General features: G+C 37.1%; 1 protein-coding gene across 1 annotated transcript in view; it reads right to left on the bottom strand.

The window, feature by feature from the left end:
* The window catches only part of pemt (phosphatidylethanolamine N-methyltransferase), an 83,890-nt gene extending 59,592 nt beyond the window's left edge, over window positions 1-24,298 (bottom strand). The window contains exons 1-2 of the mRNA XM_065253491.2: window positions 24,276-24,298; window positions 24,010-24,114 (exon numbers count right to left, since the gene is read on the bottom strand). Coding sequence (XP_065109563.1) covers window positions 24,010-24,114 — 105 coding nt within the window. The 5' untranslated portion in view covers window positions 24,276-24,298. The remainder of the gene's footprint in view (window positions 1-24,009; window positions 24,115-24,275) is intronic.
* Between the last annotated feature and the right edge of the window lie 2,095 nt (window positions 24,299-26,393).

Genomic DNA, 26,393 nt, shown 5'->3' with positions numbered 1-26,393 from the left:
GATTTTAAGCCCATTATGTGTTTTTTACCGAACTTTAGAAGAGAAAACGCAGTGATGAAAACACGATTGAAGTGTCTGTCATTTATATTCATGAAGGAGCCTGAGGAAACATCACTCTCCACTCCATCCCGCGACTCCCGCCCCTCGGTGTTCGTTGATCAGGTTTCATGCGCGCGCAGCTTGTTTAATAACAGCAAGGTGTGTGTCGGCGCGCTGCGCTCTCTGTTCAATATTCCGCTCGGTGTTTGCGCTTTGCGTTCTGCTCTGTCGTTAACGGCACATAACGTTAAGTAACATTGTTTGAAATTTAACTTGTCCAGTCGGACAACTAATTTTCTCTCACACTTGTCCTACAAAAAATCCACTTGTCCCGGACAAGCGGACAAGCCTTAATGTCGAGCCCTGTTCTACCTTCTGTTCAAATTCATGCAAATATCTGATCAAATGAGAAAGTTACAAGCAAAAACACGTGAATAAGCAGCATTTTCGGTCACACACCTTCCATTGACATCCATATATAACTTTTCCTCTTGATTTCTAATATTTAAAAAAGCATAACTTTCTCAATCCTTAACGTATTGTTACAATCCATATATCTTTGAACATGGGAATATGCTCTGTCTAGTCATGTGATACATTTTTAAGCTTTGGGGTTTTTGAAAATGTTGTCATCATACCTGCTATAAGCATATTTAAATCACTGCTCTTCAAATCTTTTCAGGTATTTACATGATAATAAATATTTATAATGATAATGTTTGACGACTGTTGCTTTTTCAAATGCATGATATAAATGACTCAAACTAACCGGGATTTTAAATTGATAAGGACTTTCCTACTGATCAAAGAGCTGTAGTAGCCTGTATGAAAGAGCTGTGCATTATATCGACTTGGCAATTCAGAATCATTATCAGAATGGTTTCCTACAGACATGTAAATATTCACATAAAACAAGTGGATGAGAAGTTTGAGTTATAGATATTACGTATGGTTGCCACATAAAGAGTGAGTGTGCACATCTCAGAGGACCTCTCCTGGCCTGACAACACTGCATCACTGGCCAAGACAGCACACGCACACGAGCGACTCCACTTCCTCCACAAACTGAGGAGAGCCAGAGCCCCATCCCCTATGGGCACCTTCTACAGAGACACCATCGAGAGCATCCTGACCAGCTACATCACTGTGTGGTATGGCGCACCGTGTCACTTTAAACTATAAAGTTAATTGAGTCTGTACATTTTTTCTTTGCACCATACCCATTATTGCACTATTACTCATTGACACTCTATCTGCCTTGTGCCTTTTTATATTATATTTTTACCTTTTTTTTGCTTTAAATATTGACTGTATTTGTCATTTGTTTAATATTCTGCCGTTAGTGTTTAATGTTATAGTGTTTAAAGTTATCTTTGTACATTTAGGGCGTGAGAGTAACACAGTTTTAATTTTCTGTATGCAAATGTGGCAGAATTGACAATAAAACAGACTTGAACTTGATAAAGGTGCTTCACAATGCCATATAAGAACCATTTTTTGGCTAAATGGTTCCATAAAGCAGTGGTTCCCAAACTTTTTCAGCGTGCGGCCCCCCTTGTGTACAGTGCATTTTTTCACGGCCCCCCGAAAGAAAATTTATGACAAAAATAGTTTTAAAATGTAATATCTTAATGAAACAAAACATATAAAATTATACCTAGTAGTGCTGTTGGTTAGTTGGCTTATTATTTTTTAGGTTTAATTACACAGAATTCATTATAAATTAATGTATTTTATAAAATGTCATAAAACTGGGGCCCCCCTGGCACCATCTCTCGGCCCCCAGTTTGAAAACCACTGCCATAAAGAACCATACATAAGTTTCTAAATAAGATTTTTGTTGCACAAAAAGTTCTTTGTGTTAACAAAACATTCATTCAGATATTTTTTAACTATTTTATTGGTAAAACACATTGATTTTGTACAAAAAAATTTATCTGAAAGTAGGCCTGTCACGATAACAAATTTTGCTAGGCGATAAATTGCCTCAGAATTTATCGCGATAGACGATAAAATTCATGCTCCGGGACCATTACAATAATGCAGATACACCTTTTCAAAGATCTATAAACTTTTATTTCTAAACAATAAGTACTACTGGAACTGGAAGACATTTTAAATATCCACAAGAAATGAACAAAATAACAGGATGATTGCGTTTGAGGTGCATATGCATGTTTGTCGTGTTGCGTTTTTACCACAAATGCGACATTACGGCTCGTTCAGGTTTAGTGGTTCACCTCGGCCATTAGGTTTAAATCCAAAGTACTCCCACACTGCAGCTGTAGCGTTTGGTTTTGAAACTTGGCTGTTTACACTTGGTATTAAGATGTGTTTTTGATCAGATCACAAGTGGACGAGAGAGACCTATCACGTTTACACCTGGTATTTAAATCCGTGTCTTTTGTCCACTTTCGACCGCTTCTGTGCTGAATACTGTGAGGGGTGGTCTGTCGAGACAGTGGGCGAGTCTCTCCGCTGTCATTTGAACGCCAGCGGGAGTAATTATGAGTTTATATGGACGCAAACTAATATTATGTCCACTGCTTGTTTAGCAAGTAAACATGCTGCACAGTATTTTCTACATGTATATGTTAGAGCTTTCTCTGAATTTTCAGCGCAATTGATGAAATAAGATCGCGCAACTTTCACACGCTTGCAAAATGAAACTGCGGAGATCACCCGCTTTAGTTTATCAATGAAAGGCTAAAAATAGCACTGTTCACCTTGTGTCAGAAAAGTCAGAAAAGACGTAAAACATTGTGATCCGATCGATAAAAACGCATGTTAATGACAAGTGTAAACAGCCTCTAGTAAATCCATCTTTTTCTCCAACTCTCGTCTTAACTAGTGTTTTCTCCTGCTACACTCCTCACGCGGCGCTCATCCTCCTCAGTACGCCTACTGTGATAGGCTACGCCAGGAGTCCCCCCTCCCCACACAGATCATGCGACTGACAAATGACTGACGAGGGTTCACTCCTTGTCACTCGTTGCACGGAGCGGTCATCCAGTCTTTTTGGTAGAGAGATAGAGACAAGGAAAACAAACAAGCATGCAAATGTGAATTATCGCGGCCTAAAAAAATTATCGGGCTCATTTTATTTACCGTGCGATTAATCGATTTATCGTTTATCGCGACAGGCCTATCTGAAAGCTCTGTGTCCCTGATTGGCCAGCTAATCTCTACGTTGTGATCGTCCTGAATATCTCTGACGGTCTCTGACGGTCTGGAAATGTGATGCTCCTTACCATGTTTGAAAAATTCGCTCGCAATGCATTTTCCTAAAGTCGCTGCATTGAGCATTGCACTTTTCCCCCATTCAATACCACTATATTGTCTACATAAAGAAAAAAAAATAAGATGTCACTACTTTCCTGAACTTTAAATTTCAGTGTGCATACTTTTGCTCCTGTATGAATTGTTTTCTCAGTCCCAACACCACAACAGTGGATGGTTTACAAGTTGAATGGCATAGGCATTTTGTATGCTTTGCCAAGGTTAATTTTGTGAAACCTTTCGAAATCTGTGACCGACACCTCAATGACTCACGTCTCAACCTCATATGTCTCTGACGTCTGACTGTAAAAATGATAAAGGAGTAATGGTGTAAATTGAGCCATAGATTCCTCAATATAAACATAAGAACATGAACACACACTTACACTTTCACGACCTCAAAAAGGTGAAACGTCATATACAGTGAAATTATGACACCTCTCTTACATGTGACGCATGATATTCAGCCTGAGGTCTGTAATTATGCTAAAAATAAGTCTTGTTACAAGAGACTTAAACGCATTGCTTATTGTGAGTCACACATTTTCCACACTAAAGCCAACAACAATTTACAAGCCTATTAAAGTTGCGTTAATTAAATCTCTTGGTGGTTTTGGAATGACAAGCGTCTTTGCAAATATAAAATATGGATGAACTAAAGACACTTGGATTCAAGTTAAAATTTGCTATTTAAAAAAAACTAAATTCATATGGTGGATACCTTATGTAATTCATAAAATATTGCCGTGGCCATATGTGATATAAACAACATACTGTACTTTCAGCGACATATGTGCTTGCTTATTAAACCGTACCTGGCTATTATGTAAGACACTGCAGAGGAAATCACAAAACACTCAATATGCTGTTTTTTGAAGAATAAAACGCATCTAGAAATTGAAAGAGCATGCAAAGAGTGGCTGCAAAACACATATTTTCTTTCAGGACCCTGCTGAAGTGCATAACCTGCCACGCACATTATACGTCTGAGAGGAGTTTCTGTGCGCATTACAGCTGAATAATATTACAAGGAACTTGATTTTATACTCTGAATCTGTGGCAATCAGACATCATCCATTAAGGTGTATGTAAAGTATGTACTTGACTTCGCTGCCACCTGTAAATGCATTAGCTCCATAATTGCAGCAAAAGTCAATGCCATGCATATGTTAAGTGCAAATGACGTCAATGCATGAAGTATTGTGTTTATAGTCAGAATAGCATATAACCACATGACACTAGCAAATTTAAAAGATTTTCTGAAACTAATGCATTGGTTATTATGTCGTTTTTATATTATATTCTCATTAAATGAATATTAAACATTATATGAATTCAAATCTGAGGAAAAAATAGTGTCACTTGAAGATATGAAAGCCTCGAACTAAAGTCGCTTGTCTGAGTGTAATTGCATTAGACAAAATGTGTGTGTGTGTGTGTGTGTGTGTGTGTGTGTGTGTGTGTGTGTGTGTGTGTGTGTGTGTGTGTGTGTGTGTGTGTGTGTGTGTGTGTAATAAAGTGACATCTGCACACAAACGACGCTAAAGCAATTCTTAGAATAATAACATTCTTCTCATTATAATCAACTGGTCTCAAGTAAAATAGTAGATGTGGGTGATTATATAGTTGCAGATACATTTCTGTCCAAAGTCATTTTTTCCTGCTTTTTCAAATTATAAAACAAACTCAAGGGCGGCTCACTCGCAACTGCCCCAGAAACATATGGGGCCCTATCTTGCACCCAGCGCAATTGACTTTGTCAGTGACGCATGTATCATTCGTATTTTGCAACGGCGCACAGCGGGTTTTTCCCTCCACAGACGCACGTCGACAAACTAGGGAATGAACTTGCGCTCCCTGGGCGTTTCAGCGCAAAAAAAGAGGCGTGTTCCGGCGCAAACCATCCCTGATGCTATTTTGCAGTTTCAAAAAACAATTGCGCCACTGACCAGAAAAAAAAAGTTTAAAGTCAGTGGCGCGTTGCGCGTTGTTCATTATGCTATTTTAAGGGCACATGCTTGACCATAATGTATAGCGTGCACAACGCGCACACTTTGCATCTAATCTACACAGATGCAACAGTTATTTTTGCAAATCATAAATTGTTACACTAAAAAATATTAATACACGAGATAAGGGGAATCATAGTGGTGAGCATTGTGGTGATAGTTTTTATTTATTGTGTGGCTGCATTAAAAAATTCTCATGCAAATAACGATAAAAATATTTTCATAAGTTTGTTGTGTGGCTGTATTACGTTTATTTTATGTAAATAATAATTTAAATGTTTTCATAAGATACCTTAATGTATATGAACTTGATTTGTTAGTCTACTTTGGGGTTGGACCTTGCGTTTCTTGGGTCCGGTTTCAAAGCCCCCAAACCCTTTCAGCGGTGAGGGTGGACGCAGCGATGTCCTCTGCTGGCGTCAGGTCCTGAGGCAGATCCACCTCCTGTTACACGGCGTGCCCGATTTATGCTGGCAAGCTTGGGATTCCCCCGTACAAGGACGTCGGTCTCCTCGGCTGTGAACCGCTCCTGGCGTGGGCCTGGTAAATCCGTCATAATAATAGCAACCCGCCACGGAACTTGCGCCCTTGCGTTTAAAGGGAATGTTGGATAGCGTTCTGATTGGTTTATTTGACGTTACGCCCAAACCACACCTATGAATAATGAACCTACTTCAGACCAACCCCTTATTGATTTGCGCCCGGCGCAAGAGTTATTTCTCACGCCGGGAAAATAGCAACAGCGCCCAAGATCCGCCCACAAACTCACTTGCGCGTTGCGCTTCGCACTTGCGTTTCAGATCGTTAAAATAGGGCCCCATGGTGTGATTGATCATATTAAATTAGGGATGCACGATATATCGGCCGACATATCGTTATCGGCCGATAACTGCTTATTTTTAATATTATCGGTTATCGGTCTGATAGCAAAATTAGGCCGATAAATGAAAGAAAATAAATGATGGATTATTTCGGTTTGTTGTACCACTTCACTTGCTCATTGCTGGCCATGTGGAGTTTTGATTGGTGCTTTCTGTGAAATAGCACGAAGATGACACGTGTTGCGGGCTTAAGAAGAGTATGCTAGTGCATCCCTATATTAAATCTAAATATGTTTCATAGCTTTTTAGCAAATGTTTTTTTATAAAATATTTTATTTGAAAAGTGTGTTTATGCTTTGCTATTTTGGAACAAAACTCAAAAAAATACATTTTTAAATGTGGCTAAGTTAAATATTTTAAGGGCCAGGATAAAAAGGCTGGAGTTATAACAATCTTTTTTCTCTCTTTATATTCTCAATCTCTGCTCTTTTGTTTTACACTACACCCCATCCATTTCTCAATTTATACTTCTTATGTTCCTCTACTTTTTTGTTCTTTGTTCTGAGTTTGAAGGCTGAGGCAGGTGGTCATCCATTGCACTCGTCTAAGGCAGATTTGGCTGGTTCAGACCCGTCAGGTGGATGTCTTCCCATTTCCAGAGGTCGATAAAAAAACCCTTATGTAATGTATTCATCATCCATTTCAAACAAAGTCCTCTGAGAAGCTTTTAGTAGCTGATGTACAAGATTCCTGTAAATGGTTACCAAATAGTACAGTGCTTTCGTCTTACATATAAGAGCTGTTGGATGGAAAACACATCAGCATTTCCTCCTGATGTTTCTTTAACACCATCTTTGCTCAACAAATCATTCGTACCAGAAACCTGCAAGAATCGTTCCCGAAACTCCACACAATCTATGTGAAATGTCTGTACAAAACATAAACCCCAGAATGCATACAGGTACATTTTTGTTTTAGGGGTGACTGATAAGTACACAACAGTACTAACTTTGCTGTATCTTTGCTTTTCTTTCAAGTCATTTAATAAACATATAAATTATAAATGTCTTCACCCACAGAAAACAATGCTTTAAAGCCTCTGTGTTTCTGCTTTCCTAACTGATCATTTTGTGAAAAAGATTTCGAGTAGCTACACTGGAGTCTTTCTGTCTCTCTTGTCATCACAAAGGTCTTATAAGATTATTAGCTTAAATCTCTTTTGCATAAACTCAAAGTCAAGCCTATTAACTTATCACATTGGCGAGTGTGTGATACATTGTCAGCTGTTCATGTGCATGACCAATATCAAAAACATTACAAAAAACCTTGAGGACATAGTAGGGGTGACCCCGAATAGTCGAAGATTCGATGCATCGATAGGAGAAGCCTGATTCGACTACCAATCTCATAGTCGAATCGTCGCAGATGTGTTATGAAATGAGGATCATTTAATTTTGGCCGTATGGGTGCACACATTATCTGATTTCACATATAACAGCTTTCTCACAATATATTAATATACTGCATATTATGATAATGCTGCAAATAATATGTGAAGTAGCAGCTTTCAATAAATATTTTTAAAATGCGTTAATAAATCCAACAACCCCTGTGACCGGGCTTCACGTCCATAAGAGGTCTCTATGTTATTAAAGCCTTGCCTCTTTGTTTCGACATTTAAAAGACAAAGCTGGCAAATTAAACTATGTCTTTCGTTCTTTTAATAATTTCTATATTTTATTTTATTTATAAATCACTTTGGGTTATCTGATTTAACTATTTGGCTTGTGTTTTGTTTCCGTGCACTTGAGGCATTTTGCATATTTGTTCTGCACTTTGTTACTTCTGACCTTATTTTATTAAAAAAATTGTATTTATTATAAACGTAAATTCCGATCTAATTTAAGTGTGTAATTTTGGATAGCTTTTCGTTGTATCGATGTTGCGCTATTGCGTGCTGGCCATGCTTGCGCATGTAATTTAGCCGAACGGGCAAGGTGCTCTGCGTCTCATATTTAGGAGTTCATCAAACTAAACATTAAAAAACGGATGTTTTTCGACGAGTATACGTTTTTAAAATGTATTTAAAACATATATTGTCTATCTTAAAGTTAAACTACAAAACAGGTAAGCCGTTTTTTTTATTTCGGTGATGAAACGGAAACTAGTATCTGCACCGAACCTATTTCTGCCTGACACGAATGTCTTTCTTGTGATTTAATATTATGGTCAGTCGGTGTTCACTTTCAAATGATAGCAAAGAGATTCCTGAAATAAATAATATCATCCGGTCTTTCTGTATCTAAAGTGAATACAGAGATGATCAAAGTCAAAGCAAGCAGGTATTTCTGTGCTAAATAATAACGCGTAGTGTCTATATAATCATTAATTTCAGTGTTTTTCTTGTTATAAATTAACGTTTAATGAATTGTATATAAAGATTAGTTTTTATCATTTACAGTCACAATCACAAATTATTTGTCATTTCTCATTTGTCGGGTTTTTTTGGTCTTGACTGCTTTGACGCGCTATCTCCAAATTAAATAAAAACACTTAATTGTAGCCGGAGTTTCCAAGGCAGGATTCACCTTTGTTATTTTTTTAGGTTTAGTTATCAAAATGTATTTTTGTGTGATGTTCTGTAGATCGTGGCTTTAAAATGTTATGAGGAATAATTAAACAAATGTTGCCTTACATTTTACCTTAAAAAAAATATATATATATAAATGCATCGTCAGTTTTGTCTTCGTTTATTACTTGAAAGACAGTTTTGGTAACTTTATCAGACAGTTGTTTATGTGTGCTGCTTGTGAAAGAAAATAAAAGTTACCAATTTGTACCTGGTCTGGCCCCCTCCCAACCCATGCATACAAACATAGATGATTCGACTATCGGTCGACTATGGAAAGATTCGACAATTCTGATTTGAATATGTAAATCCTTAGTCGAGGACACCCCTAGGACATAGTAAAGAGAGAATTAGAGGGTCAGTGAGATGATCTTGTGATAAATTAGCTAAAGGTTAAACAGAGGCCATCAATCCACTACTTCATGTAATGATGTTAATCTTGCATCACTTCTGTTTGTTTGTTTGCTTGTTTGTTTATTTATTTATTTATTAACAGCATCTATGGCAAGAATTAGCTAATCTACACACAAGTTGGGAAAAGACACTCACTGTAAAAAGTAAAAATTTGGATCAACTTCAAAAGTTACTTAACACCTAAAAGTTAAGTTTATTATACTTACTACATTTTCATTTTAAGTTAAAAAAAATTCAACTTTTTAAAGAGGATATTTCACAAGACTTTAACATGTCAAATAAATCTTTGGTGTCCCCAGAGTCAAGTTTTAGCTCAAAATAATTTATTCGCTATATATGTTAAAATTGCCACTTTGTAGGTGAGCAAAAATTTGCATTTTTGGTGTCCTTTAAAGTGCAACTAAATGGCAGTGCCGTGGTTGGACAAAAAGCTAAGTTTTTCCTGAAAACACGAACAAACTCGGGTTCCTTCTTATAGTAGGCTGTTATAAGACTGCCATTTGGTGTAGGATATTTATTTAATCATTTAAATAATATATTGGACAATGTTTATGTTGTGTTTTGATCTTTGTAAAGCCATCGGCAAGTGTATTGCAAGTTGCAACTGATATTTTAAGTGTTTTAATAAGCCATACATGTATTTATTCATTTCTTTCTAATTAAATATATATCCTACACATATAGGGCTGGGTCAACGCGTCGAAGCAAAAAATGCGTTGACGCAAAATATGCGCGTCGATTCCTCAGACCCAAAAAAGCGACGCTGTAGAGTAGTAGCAACGTGAGTGGCTCCAGTCCACACCGGCTTCACAGCAAGTGTGACTGTGCGTAAGCGGCGCATGTTTTTTCAGCACCCATGTTAACAAGCATGCACCCTGCCGCATGAGCAGCGCGAGCTCGCGGCTCTGTAGCAACAGCTGCGATCGTTTCTGCGTGGGTTCTGGTGAGCTACTCAAGCTCAATTAAAGTGAAAGTGCTTTGTTTATGGTTTAAATGCTCGTGGATTGACGCGAAAGAGTGTCATTTTACTATAAAATCATGAATGTGATGCCAAGTGTGTTTTAAACAGTCATGACTTTGAGCAATTTAACAAAAAGCAATGAAATATGTAAAAACACACTGTTGCCAGAAGACTGCGCTTTCATTCACTCTCTGTACAGCAGTAAATGAGTCCTCATCTATCTTGATAAACTTAAGAGAAAGAGATTTAATAATGTATGTGCTTTTTACGTCTATTGTGTTTATATCTGTCATTACATGGACTAGAACAGCACGAAAACAATGTGGATTAAACAAATCAAGTTATAAAAATTACACTGTGTGACCATCAAAAGGCACATTGAAGAGGTTTTGCTCATAAATGCATGCAAAATAAAGTAATTTGAACTTGAGATTTTTAGACTGTTACTAAACTGCACAGTAATCGCTACAAACGCTTTATTGAATGCTACCTCTGACTAAGAATGCATTATTTTGCACTTGTATAGTGCATATATAATACTTTTTTTATTTTGAAATTTCAAGAGCAATCAACATTGAAATGTTTACATTCAGATATGTAAATCAACATGTATAAATTGCTATTAGTTAATTAATGGGGAGATAATCGAGAATCGAATCGAAGTCGAATCGGACTGATAAAATGAATCGTTAGATTAATCGATGCACCGAAAAAAGAATCGCTAGATTAATCGTTAAAAAAATTATATTTTATCCCAGCCCTATACACATATAAAATATATATATATATCCTCAGAGTTTTCACTTGACGTTAGTGCTGTCATTTTTTTAAGGGTTTAAATTTGCTGCATATTTATTTATTCATTGACTTAAAGGAATAGTATGTAAGAAATGTATGTCAATTAATCATAAAATGGCCCTGATATGTCACTAGACATTAAGAAATCATTTTCATTTCAAATACTTATATTACTGACAACAGTGGTCTGGCCAGGATATTGTCATTTAAAAAGTTGAGTTGCAGCCCTCAACTGATGTTAATGTTGTCATTTTGTGTATTGGCCACCAGATGTGTGATTGCAGTACCAGCTTTAGCCACAAGTTTTGTGATTGCAAATCAGAGTTGGCCACAATCCTACATACTGTTCCTTTAAATTGATATATTCTAAAATATATCCACAATTTCGTTTTAAAAGAAAAGACTGCTGTTTATATTATTTTAGAAACGATGTCGCGGCTGACAGCTCTGCCTCAGAGATCTCATTAAATAAAGGTTCTGCACATTATGAATAATAATCATGAAACTTAATTACAGGAGACACTTATTAGATGTTTAAAAGCTGAAAAATATAACAACTACCTTAAGCTGCACAAGGAAAACGGAGGGATGCGTCTCTGTATTAGGACAAGGGCAGCCCTAGTGTCTATTAACTATTAACTGATGTTGTGCGACTAAAAAGCATACCTCTTCTGTCTTTACCTCCACACTGTAAAAAGTAAAAGTTGGATCAACTTAAAAAATTTCTTCAATTGGTTACTTAAAGTGAGAAAAACCTAAAATTTTAGGCGTTAGTAATTTTCAGCTTTTACTTTTTACAGTGCAACCAAACATTTCGGTTCAGTTTATTTAAGTTTTGCGAAAGTCATTAGCATTAAAACTTTTTTGCAATATATGGGAGGTTATGCGAAATTTCAGTGTTTCCACTGAATGCATTTTTAATTCGCTATTTCAGTTTGCGCAATGTGAAGGGTAACGCAGCTTGCGTGTGTGTTTGTAGAGTCACTCTGCTCTGTTTTCTTATCCTTGTTAAGGATAAGAAAACTCAAATATACAAGGATAAGTCAAGTTTAAAATTTTTATGCTACACACTTCCAAACAGTACTACATATATTTATGTAACTTTTTATAAAAAATACTTTACTAACTGTAAGACTATAAGAGCAGTGGACACACACCTGAATAGAGCATAACCACTTGTAGATTTAATACTTCTAAGACTATGGTGCAAAGTGATAGCTGTTTTACAAACTTTAGACCCAAAATGTGCTATACAAGTAAAAAGTCATATAAAAAGAGTTGAAGCAATGCCAAGAAAAAGAAAGGTTGTTTCAGGCTGCAGTTGGACAGATAATGCAACTATATAAAAATGTCAAATATAACTAAGAAGATGGGATATAAAAAATCTAAAATAAATGAAAAAAATACCTGAACTCAAGCAGTGAAATAACTGAGTGAGACTGAGAGATGGAAAACAGCCAATTACTGTAGATCATGTCTGGCAATATTTGAATGCCGCTGGCTAGGAATTATTTCCATTATGAAGAATAAAATGATTATTATGTCTAAATAGCCGTTTAAAAATACTGTAGGTAAAGGTGCAGTTAGTCATTTAAATACCAGCTGAAATTTGCCTAGTTTATCTCATTGAAAAACATTTTGGAGAAAGATGAGAAATTTTGAAAATTAAGGTTTTGATTTTTAATTTAGTCCTGCCCTGAACAAGAACACATAAGTTTACATAAAATTCGTAATACAACAAAAATAACAGAATTTCTAAAAAATAATAAACCTGTTCATTTTTTATTTTAAATGATGCATGTTAAATAAAGTCTGATAATTGTGTTTGTACATGGTTTTTCTGATGTGGAAAGGCAAGTTTCGCTTTACACATCCATATTTTTGTGCTTTAACTCTGTCAAACTTTCACATGTAGCGTCTCATATTATTATATCAACACAACAAACGATAGGCAAACCTTCACAGAACACGCATCTAAAACATGACAGCATGCACATTTTTAATAGTGATGTGTTCATTTACATTCTTGGCAAAATATCACTCAACCATTTTACGTGCAATCTTGGAGCCCTGATCTTTTAATTTTTTATTTTGACTTTTTAATACTGCATACAAATGTCCTGTATTTCTGATCATAATGGTGACATGGTGGTTGAAAAGTTTTTCCTTCTTTCAGAAATTCAAAATATAAGCAATAGCCACAAATATTGAAACTCTAGTTTGTGATAAGAGTTAGCTTTAACACACCATAACTCAATAACTGCTTCCTGTCCTAAAAACCTAATTGAAGAGATGGTAAGTGGTGTTAGTGTGTCAGAAGAGGCAGAGAAAGTAGGTCTGATAAACAGATGTGTATGTTATCAGCAGTGGTCACAGAAACTGCAGTGGCCCATATGCAAGGCCGGAAATAACATTTCTGGCACACAGCGGTAGTTGTGTGAATCTGAAGTTGCCAAGCCATAAAAAAGATGCCAAGTGTATTGCTAAAAGTGTAGGAAGACGTTATAACTAGAAACACAATGCTAGATAAGTTGTATTTTTAGAGCCTTTCAAACAAGATATTTTGGTTTTGCTGAGACAGTTTAACGTCATAGTTTGGCTTGTGTTAAAGCGGTTGTCCAAACAAGGACATAACTACAGCAAATTTCATTGGAGAACAATTTGAATACACACTTATAGGATGAGTCATCAGTATTATTAGTTCATCTTACGAGATGTCATTTATAAAACTTAAAATCTACTAAGCAGTAGGGGGTTTAAACAACATGAGGGTGCGTAAATGACTAATGGCACTTTTCTATGGTCTGTTATGACGCAACTCTGTACCACGCAGCTCTGCTTACTTTGCCTCGGTTTGCTTTTCCATAGCAGTTTAGTTCTGCTTTAGAGCGGGTGGGATTATAGACTTGATATCGATAAAATTGTGCCGCCTCTACTACTTTGACATCATCATAAACACGATAAAAACAAACACTCAACACAGGAGCAACGCAGCATGTCAATGGAATGGTGTTCTTGATTCTCGGCATGTAGATGTTTTTCACCGCTAAAATGGAGTTTGGGAACTTGGACAACAAATCAGAGATGACAACATTACTTGGTCTGTTCGCCAGTGAACGAGGGTAATCTTGCATTTAGCAATGAAGCTAGTGGTGACAATTCTCTCTGACCAATCAGTTATCTGCAGTGTTACACGGCACGTTTCAGTATGGCTAGAAACCTCAACCGAGGTGTAAAAAAAAATTGAAGAAACAGTTGAGTAACCAATACGTGACAATGACACATAAACAGAAATTCGTGATACAATCACAAAAAAAAAAAAACTAGGAAATTCATGACAGTATAACAAAAAAGAATAAAAAAATTACGTGACTTTAGGTACAGAATTTCATGAGACTGGGTAGTCATTTGGAAATTAATAGGCGACCTACTGGTATCCAAACTTCATCATCGTTTTGTTTGTCCAAACAATCCCAAACAAAGCATAAAGTTCATCTGCCAATTAATAATATAGACCCGGAACCATACAGGTCCTCTGTGAAGACCTCTAATGCAAACAACTAGGCTAAAGTTCAGAAAAATTGAAGGATCATTTTAAGGTAATCATATAATGGGTTGAGGTTCTTTCATCAAGAAATTGTTTCAAAACAAACATCAAAACAACAAAAATGGGTCAAATCAATGTCTGCAATAGTCATCCCAGTTTCCTGACCTGTATCATACAGAAAATGACTGGAGTGAACTGAAGAGGAAAGGGCAGCAACAGTTTCAGGGTCTGGAGAAATTCTGTACCGAGGAATAATCTAAGATCTTGACATGAATAATTTAACCTCATCAGACATTATAAAAGAAGACTCTTAGCTGTTATCTTTGAAAATGGAGGTATTATTAAATGAAGAGGGGGCCAATAATTGTGGTCAACGTCTATTTGAGCAAAGATTTTTTGTGATTCATGTGATTCCCCCACTTTCAAATATTTTTTATGATTTTAACTGATTGTTTAAAATTAAAGCGCAAAGGGAGAAACACTGTAGATTTATTTTTATAGAATCCTTTGCTCATATTTACCAAGGGTGCCAATATTTTTGTTCACAACTCTACATGTTACTCGGATATAATTGTAGCACAGTTTGTGCTGAATATACAGTGTTATGTGATGTTAGCCATTAATATATTTTAAGTGACTGAAAAAAAAACCAAATGTAAGAGCATGTCAAAACTTCTGCCAGTTTTAGTCTGGTAGGAAGGGGGGGTTCACCTGCACCCGAAAGGTATATTTTTTTAACCTAGTTTTTTGTAACCCTTAAGGTGTCTAGTTAAGGAATTTTGATGTTCCCCATGCAAATTATTGTCCCATATGTGATTTTTTGTACCATCTTTTGTGACCGTGCTTGATATTCGGCTGTGAAAAATGTACATTTAAATCTACATAGAATCTGAACAATACATCCTACAGACACAATCCACCCCATTTCCTCTTCGTCTTTGCACGAAGAATTGATAGATATGAGGATTGTCATGATTAAATGATGTATAATGCATAAAAACTCAAATAAACATAAAAAATTTAAATAAAATTGTGACATTGGATCACTGGAACTCCTCCCTTATGGACCCTATTGATATATGTCTTCTAACTTTTGTATTTTTACAGTCTTTAGGATGTCTAAGAAGCAAATGTTGATATTCCCTACTTAAAATATTGTCACATGTTGGTCCAACTGAACATCTTCCATAATAAGAAGTTACTATTCAAACCGTTATTTTGGTATTATATTTATAGAAACAAAAGAGAAAACCACTCATATAGTCAAATATGTGTATATATAGGGTATAACAAAATCCCCATTAGAATAAACTGAAATAGAAAAAAGTGATTCTAATCAAAGGTCAAAAGGTCAAGGGCAATGAAGTCTATCCATCATACAGCAGGGCTGTTTCTAAATATGCATTCTTCAGCGATCTTGTGTTCTCGTGTCCTCGCTCTACGTCATCATTAACAGTCGAAGTTCATTCCAATTCTCAAGAACGCAAGTACAGAGGACGCATGAAAATACCCGGATGTGTTCTTGATATCGAGGATGCAACGAGTGCAGACTTGCGCGCTGAAATCGCTTTACGCCCCAGAAGTCATTGAGGCAAAACAATGGCGGAGGTCAGGTGACCAACAGGAAGATCGCACACATCTCAATTCTCATAAGTGCGTTCTGTGTTCTCGCGACCTTCTGAGTTCGTTCTTCCGAGGTCGCCTGGCAAGTTCAATCTCCACAAGGACGCAAGTCCGTTCTTTGCGTTCTTGGAATTGAGAAACAGCCCAGGTCTTCATAATCGATATCTTGCTCCTCGTCATCTTCACCATCTCCATCCATCTCCTCGACTGTTTCCTCCAGCAAGCCACTGAGTGAAGTGGGGAGGATAGGTCCACAAGACCACACTGGTTCCAGAGTACCCTCTTCAGTCTTTTCCCAGCCTTGGCCAGGATCATGGGGCTTGGGACACCAGAATATCGGCGTGGCTGCTCTCTTGTACATGGCCAAACGGTGATTGACACAGTTGATATGTGGGACCAGGTTGTCTCTGCAGGGTGGGAGCCCGGACAGATACACCTTGGATCTGGTGGTAAGCGTCTCATCCTCTCCAATCATTCTTTTCAGCATGATGCTGCGCACGTTGTTCACAGATTTTTCGCGAGCCTGGCCATTCATCACACATCTAAAGTCTCGATGTCCTCCACCACATCTGGCTCCACAGACCATTGATCACAAAGTTTTCTGAGGACATAAATAATTATAGTATTACAAAGTCACAATGTATCAATACCTATGTTCAGCATTACAGTTTTTTTTACAGGCGCTAGGACACATTTCTCAATACTTAGGTCACTTTTGCAAAACTCTTCACACAGTGAGCACAACAGAAGTCTATGTGGGGTAAACTGAGAATCAATTATCATTGCTTTGGCACAAAATGCATTCAATAACTACATCTCTCAAATTTCATGAATTCTTTTCTCACTCAGACACAACAACTGACAAAACTCTTTTACATACAGGCCAATTTGCACATGCTTACATACTGTTAAACTTATGTTCAAAACAATAACATAATACAAAACTGAAAAAGACATTTCTACAGTAATATTTTAATGATATATATTTTAAATCTTAAAATTAAATGCTATAAAAACAATTGGCCAAATATGGAAGACCGAGTAGATTAGCATTACTATTGTATCTGTATCAGTGGATGGTGTGTATACAAATTCTTGTATTCTGAAATTACTCAGTGCAAAAAATAAAAAGTAAACTATATAAAATATTGAAGAATTCTGCATCATGTCTGATTCATTCCAGTAACATATATTGAAGTGAATTATAAACAGAGATGTGTCCTTGTTTTACACAAGAAAACAATGTATAATGCTACATGTTGTTAGTGTTTTTAGGTCATTGTTTTGTGGGTGACAAAGTGTGTTTGTTGGCTGTCAACATTTGCTAGTGTTCTGGAAGAATGAGTTGATTTGAGACCTGAATAAAGGGTTTTGATAGTTGTAGTGCATTTAGAATGTGAAATGAACTGCTTTGCCAAGCTGAAAGTTGGATAGGAGAACTGTGTGAAGAGTTTTGCAAAAGTGATCTATGTAATGAGAAATGTGTCCTAGCATCTGTAAAAAACTGTAATTGCCATTACATGCTACAGAATATCTAAAAACTCACTTGAAGGCTGCATGGTACTTGGATTACTCTGCAGCTTTTTCAGAGACCCAACCTTCCCTTTGCCTCTAAAGGTACTTGTAAAGCTTCCCCTGTGAAGATGTAGAGGCCGAGTATTGTGCAGTAGTCTGCCCCCTTACATTCTGCCAGTTCGCTGACATTAGGATTTGCCTGTGCTTTCCGATCCCAATGTCGACATAGATGGTCAGCGGGACGAATTGGGCGTGGTGTAGGAGGATGAAGAAAATGTCTGTGTCTGAAGTCTTCACCACAGCCACCTTGTGCCCCAGTTGAGCGACATACAGCAAGTACAGAACAACCCGGTTGTCAGTCTCTTCCTGGGTTGAATCCAACTGAGGTATCTCACATAGTCCTTCCACATGGCCACCAGTGTGGTCCTTCGGATGAGACGTTAAACCAAGGTCCTGACTCTCTGTGGTCATTAAAAATCCCAGGATGTCTTTCGTAAAAAGAGTAGGGGTGTGCCCCGGCATCCTGGCCAAACTTGCCCGTTGGCCTACTAATCATTAGGGGTGGCACGGTCCATGAAAAAAATCCGAACTGTTCGGTTCGCTTGTCTCGGTTCGGAGCGCGTGTGTACCGCACGGTTCAACGGTTCATGGCACGCGCAATGTAGTCTCATGCCCTGTATGTGACCTCAGATAGCGTGTTTCCCTTTCGCGCGAAAGAAGAGGTGACTGGTTTGGAGTATAAGTACTGCGGGTTATGTTACGTGTAGAAATGGCAAGTGGGAGAGAAAAGGAAGTCTGCCCGCAGTTGGAGGATGCGCCAGCGTCGTATAAGTTTGGTGTGTGGAAACATATTTTTATTTCATGTTACTTATGATGACAGCGGAAATAAAACAATAGATTGAACTGCAGTCTATGGGTTGAATATGCTCCAACAGCCACAGGAGATCGCCTTCTCTCCGACCATTTATCTAATCTGAGGTACTGACAACAATGTTTTACGTCTTTTCATATTCAGCGCTATTTTTAGCCTTTCATTTATAAAATTAAAGCGGCTGATTTCCGCGTAGTTTCATTTTGCTAGCGTGTGAAAGTTGCGCGATCTTATTTCAGAAATTGCCCCTCAAAGTAATCAGAAGTGGTCAAAAGTGGACAAAAGAGACTTAAAGAGATTTTAATATTACAGGTGCAAAGGTTATGTTTCCCCCTTGTCCACATAAACTCTCAGTATTAAAGCAGCCTCTCAGTGATAAATCTAAGAGCTACACTGAAGTTGGCATTTTAATAAATGCAAGTTATCTTTGTGTGCTAAAAAGCACATAAAGTTTATGTAGATGGCAATACACATTCTCTTTTTTGCCAATTAAATGAAAAGCATGTTGAAATCATCAATGTCTCCCCTCTTGCTCTATCAAAATCTCATCTGGCTTTCCTCAGGGATGGTCCCAATAATGTGCTTAAAGTCAAATTCAGTTTGTGCATGATTACATGATATAACTTTTTTTAATACTGTATCCTAAATTATGGATAATTAATACATTAATAAGATAATACATTTCTGGAGTGTTAAAAATTTAAAGAAAAAATAACAACAAGAACCGTACTGAACCGTGAACCGTGACCATAGAACCGTGATACGAACCGAACCGAGGGTTTTGTGAACCGTGCCACCCCTACTAATCATCCCTCATACTAATTGGCTATATCACTCGGTCTCCTCTCCACTAATAAGCTGGTGTGTGGTGGGCGTTCTGGCGCAATATGGCTGCCGTCGCATCATCCAGGTGGATGCTGCACATTGGTGGTGGTTGAGGAGAATCCCCCTTTCATATGTAAATCGTTTTGAGTGCTGCCGGAAAGCGCTATATAAATGTAACAAATTATTATTATTATTATTATTTGACACCATCATCTCTCTTGGATTTCTTTGTAGCAGGATTAAACTCTTCAGACTCACTCTAATATTCTTCCTTGTGTTTCTTTGACTTGGGCATGATTAGCAATGATCACCAACTAGCCAATTAGCTAAATAAGTGACTTTATTTTTCCTTAATGTCTTCAAGGCAGCTTCAAACTTGGTAGAGGAGTATATTTTTCAGACTCACCATCGATATCACTCTTCTCTTTTTTGAGGATAATTAGCATGCATCAATTGCAAAAAAAGAGAAGCTGGGAAGATGGGCCGGCACTGATACAGTGTGGCACTGGATTACTCCAAACAGCTTTTTTTGTATTTTGGGCTAGCTAAGTCTGGACTTTCTGAAGGCCTTCAGAGGTATTAACTTTCGACCACACTTATTGCTCTAAGTTTCAAATTGATTCCAATCTAAATAAAAAACTTGGCACAATATTTTAATGTGGAATATGTTTATCAGACACCTGAAGCATTACAAATATATACCAGTTTGAAAAAGACATTTGTCATTACATAATGTACAGTTAAGACATTGTGTAAATGTTCTTTTTTGCTTTTTTTGGAAATCCAAGGAGGCAACCAATATAGCCAGAAAAGACATACACGTGACAATATTTCAGGTGTGGATCATCAACGTTTGTTTATTAGACATCTTACAGACTGTAAAAATACAAAAGTAAGAAGACATATATCAATAGGGTCCATAGGGGAGGAGTTCAGTGATCCAATGTCACAATTTTATTTAAAAAAAATTATGTTTATTTGAGTTTTTATGCATTATACATCATGACAATCCTCATATCTATCAAATCTTCGTGCAAAGACGAAGAGGAAATGGGGTGGATTGTGTCTGTAGAATGTATTGTACAGATTCTATGTTGATTTAAAGTTTTCCCTTTTCACAGCCGAAAATCAATCACGGACACAAAAGATGATACAAATAATCACACATGGGACAATAATTTGCATGGGGAACATCAAAATTCCTTTTCTAGACACCTTAAGGATTACAAAAAACTAGGTTAAAAAAATATACCTTTCGGGTGCAGGTGAACCCCCCCTTCCTACCCTACTATTTCCCAAAACCTTCAGTCTCCAGAGGGTTAATCTCCATTTTTGGGTAAACTATTCATTTAAGGTTATTAGAAATAGATTTCAGGCTATAAAAAATACTATTAATATATTATTAATAGATGACAATGTATGTTAAGGTCCCAATAATCATGATTACTTTTAATATGTTTACATCAAATAACCGTGATCAGGAGATTATATAATAATCACTTCAGGCCTACTTTGCCTCCTATTTACAGTTAGCGTACATGCCAACATGCAGAACAGAATGGCTTCTATGGGCTACTGCTAAGCTCAGGCAGGATCTGTCTTAAATGAAAAGGTCATGTTAAAGGAGAGGACATCTCGATCACACTCTTTCTTCAACTACAGAGGACACAGGGAAACACCATGTTCCCTTACAATGGCGTAGGAACACGATTCGGCACCTCCATGTTTTTTCACACAAGCTATAATAAGATAAGCTTCAGAAAGAAAAAAAAACAAAGTGAGCCTTGAACCTTTATTGCCTTATCGCACAGTGTACAGCATTACAACTTTCAGCTTGTACATTTTTGTACTTTTCAGTGATGTTTGCCATAACACCTGTTATTGGTAATAGTGGCACAACTTGGTACCACTTTGTTCACTTAAGCATTAGCAATTACACCTCAACACCCAGGCTAGTACTCACAACAACCTATGGCAATCAGGATTTTCTAAGAATGATTAAAAATGTATTTATAGTAGTATAAATAAATGTAGTATAGTATATATGAACAGTATGCGGCCCCCCAATAACTGAAATTATAGGAAATGCACTCATCGGTGCAAGTTAAAAAGGCTTGATTTACGTTTTTTATTATTATCCCAGCAGGTAAAAGTAGCTCTTACATGGCCTAATAAATGTTCTGCGCTGCATTGTTGTGATTGGCCCTTATCCCCATTACCTTTGAAAGAGCCCTGAATTTGTTTTGCCCCACAGTAATTTGTTTAAAAGGAACCCTAATGTTAGCTTGACAGCATATTGAAAGCCGCATCTTGAATACAATAATAAAAAAAATACTTTAAAAGGTCTACACACTCTTAATGGTGTGCACTTACAGTACAGCATGAATACAGGAAAAGTAAAATAAAGAAAGAAAGAAAGAAAGAAGAAAACAAGCATAGACATATATGTTCTGGGAAAAAAAAGCTCTCTTTCTTGTAAACTGAGCTTTTTTTAAACGGACGGTGGGTTAGTGTGTATGCAAAAGTGGTTATACTAAAAATATATAACTATATAAAAATATATAAGCGCAATAGGTGAACCTAGCGGTTCAAAGCAGAGAGCAGAATATAAATATGGCAGGAGCAGAGACGGGCATCTGCCCAAAAAGATCAGTACATCTGAAATAGGTTTTTTTTGGCCTTAATTAAATTTTATTACATCATAAGAATATGTATTACCTGTTTATATCAGTTTGATAATTACATACTGTATCTAAATTATTTGAAAAAAAATTTGCTGATAAAATAGCATTTCTCAAGGGAAATAATACATCACAATAAATATCTTTATCACAACATTAAACAGTAGAATCACATATTTTATCAATATCGTGCAGCCATAAATAATATGCTATGTATGTCAGCAAGTTAATAGTTAATTCATACTGCAAAATGAAATAAATTTGTTAAAAACTAAGCATAGAGTATTTCATAAAAACTATATCTCTGAATTCTAATCTGTTTTCCTTTTTTCCTAGACTTAAATCAAGTTGCTAATAAAATCCATCAAATTTACATAAAAAAGAAAAAAGAATAAATGAATACATCATAGTTTAAATTGAGAACCTTAATTCAATTCTAAATTGCACCATTATTACCAACAACATCTGCATGTGCTGACAAAAACAACTGGAAAACCTGAGTCTAAAGCCACCATGGAAATGGACAAAGAAGGCACCCGGAGAGAGTGATTCTAATAAGAAGCTTAATCAAGATTAGTCAAGTCCCACAATGCTTCCGAGAATATGATTTCAAAAAGATACGTATTATCCATAATACAGTTCTGCCTAGCAATAGATGTGGCTAATAATTAAATCATCTTACAAATACATTGCAGTAAAAGAAGAAGTCAAAAAGAAGAATTAAAGATGCGGTCAACACAAACGAAACTTATTTACACAAAACTAGATCGCTCCAAGGTATATGAATTATGTTTAATTAAACACTGTAACAAGACATGCTGTATTAGTGACAATTAGATTTAGGGACAGCCCTTGGCATACCATGCCTTTAAAATGAATAAGGGATTGTTTAACTTGACAACTTGTTATCTTATTACAGAATTATCATCATCCATAATCAAAAGCAATTTGTCATCAAAAAGTCTGCTTTTTTCTCAAAGCTGAGTTGTGAGACAAACAAAAAGTCCCACCTCGGATTTAAATGACTATTTCAATGTCAGAATGGCAAATTTGCCACAGCTGTCAAGTCTGCAGGTACCTGAAATGTTAACTCGTAAGTGTGTCTAAAATACGCATTTCTATGTAATTTTTAATCATAAAGTAAGATAAATATTTAATATATGGAAATTCAGTGCACAACTTGGTTGGCTACTGTAATGATCGAACAAAGCGGTGAAGAGGCTCCCTCTGTCCTCCTAAAGTCAACAGCAGCCCACATTTCCAATGTAAATCTGTGGTGAAAAATGAAAATAAAGCGAGGCCTACAGATATTAAGAGCCATATGGGCAGATTTGATTCTTTAGTACCTCCAAAATCTTTACATATCATTATGTAAAATTATGTATGATGTACAATTTCCAAAGAAGGCATTGCATAATAAATCAATGGCATTTTATTTCAAATGATCAATGAAATACATCTTTGAACAAATATGCTTTTAGGAGACTAACAGCTTGCCCCACCGCAACCCATCATTTTGGCAGTAAATAACAATGTCGAGATTTACTTAAGACGCACCTGTGTGCATCTGTGCTTTTTTAGGAATTGCACTGTCATGCTTATTTGCCCTGTTAAGAAAATCTGGCCCTTAGTCAGATATTGTGAACAAGATCTGCAGATCTTGTACACATAAAATAAGGCCTGCTAACACGCATCAATATGAAAAATAATTCACCTATAAAACACATTCAGCATAGATAAGAGCTTTATGACGTGGGTCCCCTAAAAAGCAATATTAAACACACAAAAGATCCATCCTTAAACAGACGCAAGCTTTTCTACTCCAAAGCAGAGCAATCAGCATTCTGATTGTACTGTAAATGATGTGCAATTGAAATGCAGGGAGTCATTCAAAGTCAGTGTAATGTGTATGCATGTTATGTAAGAATGACCTGCTCACATAAGCCTGTTATTACTAACAAAAAACACACAGAGATGAAGAGACACAGAACACTTACCACATTCCAGAAGAATGGGTTGAAAATGATGGCAACAACAGCCACGCAGAACCTGGGTTCTGTCAGGTCTATGAACCTCGACAGGACTGCCAGAGACATGTTCATCTGAGGAAAGAAAGGAAACATATATTATATAATTTTCCATCCGTATGATAGATTAGATGAAATAGACATCTAAACATAGATGATCAAGGTTCCATCTTTGGGAACCAACAGTAGTTAAATATTAATTCAACAAAAAAACTTGACGCAAACAGAAATCCTACCCAAAGCTCACACCTTTGGTTGGGTCAGTGTTGCTGTGTCGGGCTGACCAGAATGTTTAAGCAAACAGAGAAATGTGTTGACAGAGTCTGGATACACATTGTGTTAAAATTAACCTGCCATGGCCTATTTATGTTGCCTTTGCACAACTGGCTAATATTAAGGAGTATTTTTTTTACTTTACCTACTCTTTAATGTGTATTATAGATGTTTGTGCATTTAATCTGTACAATTACACATTTCAAAGAAGTTCAAAGGCAAAACCCTCTAAGTGCGTCTGACATGTTTTCTTGTAAATATTTTTTTTATCAGGCTCCAATGTTAAGGTTTTTAATTAATTCTCTGGACAGGATATAGTAAACAGTTGCAAAATCATTGAAGGTGCAATTATAACATTGCAAATGATGAAAATCAAGGTGTTTACCAACTGGCACTGTTTAGGCCCAAAGGAGCTTTCGACCCAAGTACGGTTCGTTTGGATGATTGTAAACACAACAGCCGCACTCTGGTGTGCACTAAAGGAAGCTTTGAGACTGCTCTAAACAGGTGGTCTCAGAGAGGCTGTCGCCAAACTCAGGTGCGGCCCATCTGTGGTGTGAAAGGTGCTCGACCTCGGGCCAAATCAATTACAGGAAGTTCTCCACATGTTCGAGCCACTGGGTTTCCGTCGTGAGCCGGGTGTTATATTGTGGGTTAACAACAAACATGGCAGAGAGTGGCAGTTTTGGGCGATTTTGGTCCGTTGCAGAGAATCGCTGTCTCATTAAGGTTTGGGCTGATGATTTCATAAATGTACAGCTGTAATCCACACACACAAATAGTGACATATATGGGATTTTCAGCAAACGGCTCTGTGAGAAGGGCTTTAATAGAACAGTTGCGCAATGCCCCGTTAAAGCAAAGAAACTTCGCAAAGACGTGCTTTGTTTATCTCCATATCTCGCTACCATAGCTCTTAGTGTCAGTAGAGCCCGATACTTTTTTAGGACCACCTGGGTTGGGGTTCCAAGCGAGCCGAGCTGATACTAAAATGTGACATGAAAACACTGTAGATCACTGATTTGTTTCCAAGAGAATCGTGACTACCAGCGTCACTGCTAAACGAAAGATTAGCTTTACCTTGGTGCTTGCGCTATCTCAAGCAAACGCGTTGTCATCTGTGCTTTGCTGTAAGTTCCCAAACTCCATTTTAGCTGTGCAAATCATCCACAGGCTGAGAATCAGGAACACCATACCAGTGTTTTCCTTGCAGTTTTTGGCAGCACATCCATGTCTGCATGTAACTTATGCACAGCATTTTTGCAACTTGGCGGAGACCATCGACTTACGCCACGGTTGTTTGTACAGACTCATGTGAGACAGATGTAGTGATAAACATGATGTGCAAACATCTATTTTGGTGGTCAATTTAGATTTTGTGGCGGACCGAAAAATAAATGAATGTATGGGAAATACTGCATTCCAACGATGCTTCCTCCCACTTTTTGTATTATGTCACAGCAGTAGGCAGCGTAAATATGATGGCAATTGGCCAACCTTTCGCAGTTTATACCATCTGAACTGTGATTCACTGGATAAGTCGCACATTGTCATTGGGTGTGGAATGCAGTGTTTCCCATACATTGATTTATTTGTGGCAAGCCCCCACGAATAGATTTTTCATGATAACCATTTACATTTTACTATTTAGCTTCATTCACTGTTGCAAGCGCTCATTCCGCGTGCGGCACCTCAACAGTGCCTCTCTCACATGACACTGAGTGAAAGAATTAAAAGTTGGCGGTGTTTCCATGTGCATTCCTCCGTGTATTTGTATTTTCACGTAAACGTCAACAGATGTTACTGACAGAGAAGACGGCTGAGTTTATCATGAGTTAAGGTTAGTAGTCTTTTCCCACACACACATCGGTTCTCTGTGCTCCCTCCCTCCCTCCCTATGGTGCGGTATGGCTGGTGCGTTCTGTAGTTCTGTGTAACAGTGTATTATCTCATATTTTTGAATTTGCGCTGAATTGTCTGTCTGCTATATGCGATCTGCAAAAAACTATCACTTTTTCTATCAATTTAAAATTAATAGCGCCCATAAACACAACAAGATGAAAAGAGCAACATGCTCTGCA

The sequence above is a fragment of the Paramisgurnus dabryanus genome, chromosome 1 (genome assembly GCF_030506205.2).
Source record: "Paramisgurnus dabryanus chromosome 1, PD_genome_1.1, whole genome shotgun sequence".
Lineage (NCBI taxonomy): Eukaryota > Metazoa > Chordata > Actinopteri > Cypriniformes > Cobitidae > Paramisgurnus > Paramisgurnus dabryanus.
This window is presented reverse-complemented; position numbering and strand designations above follow the sequence as displayed.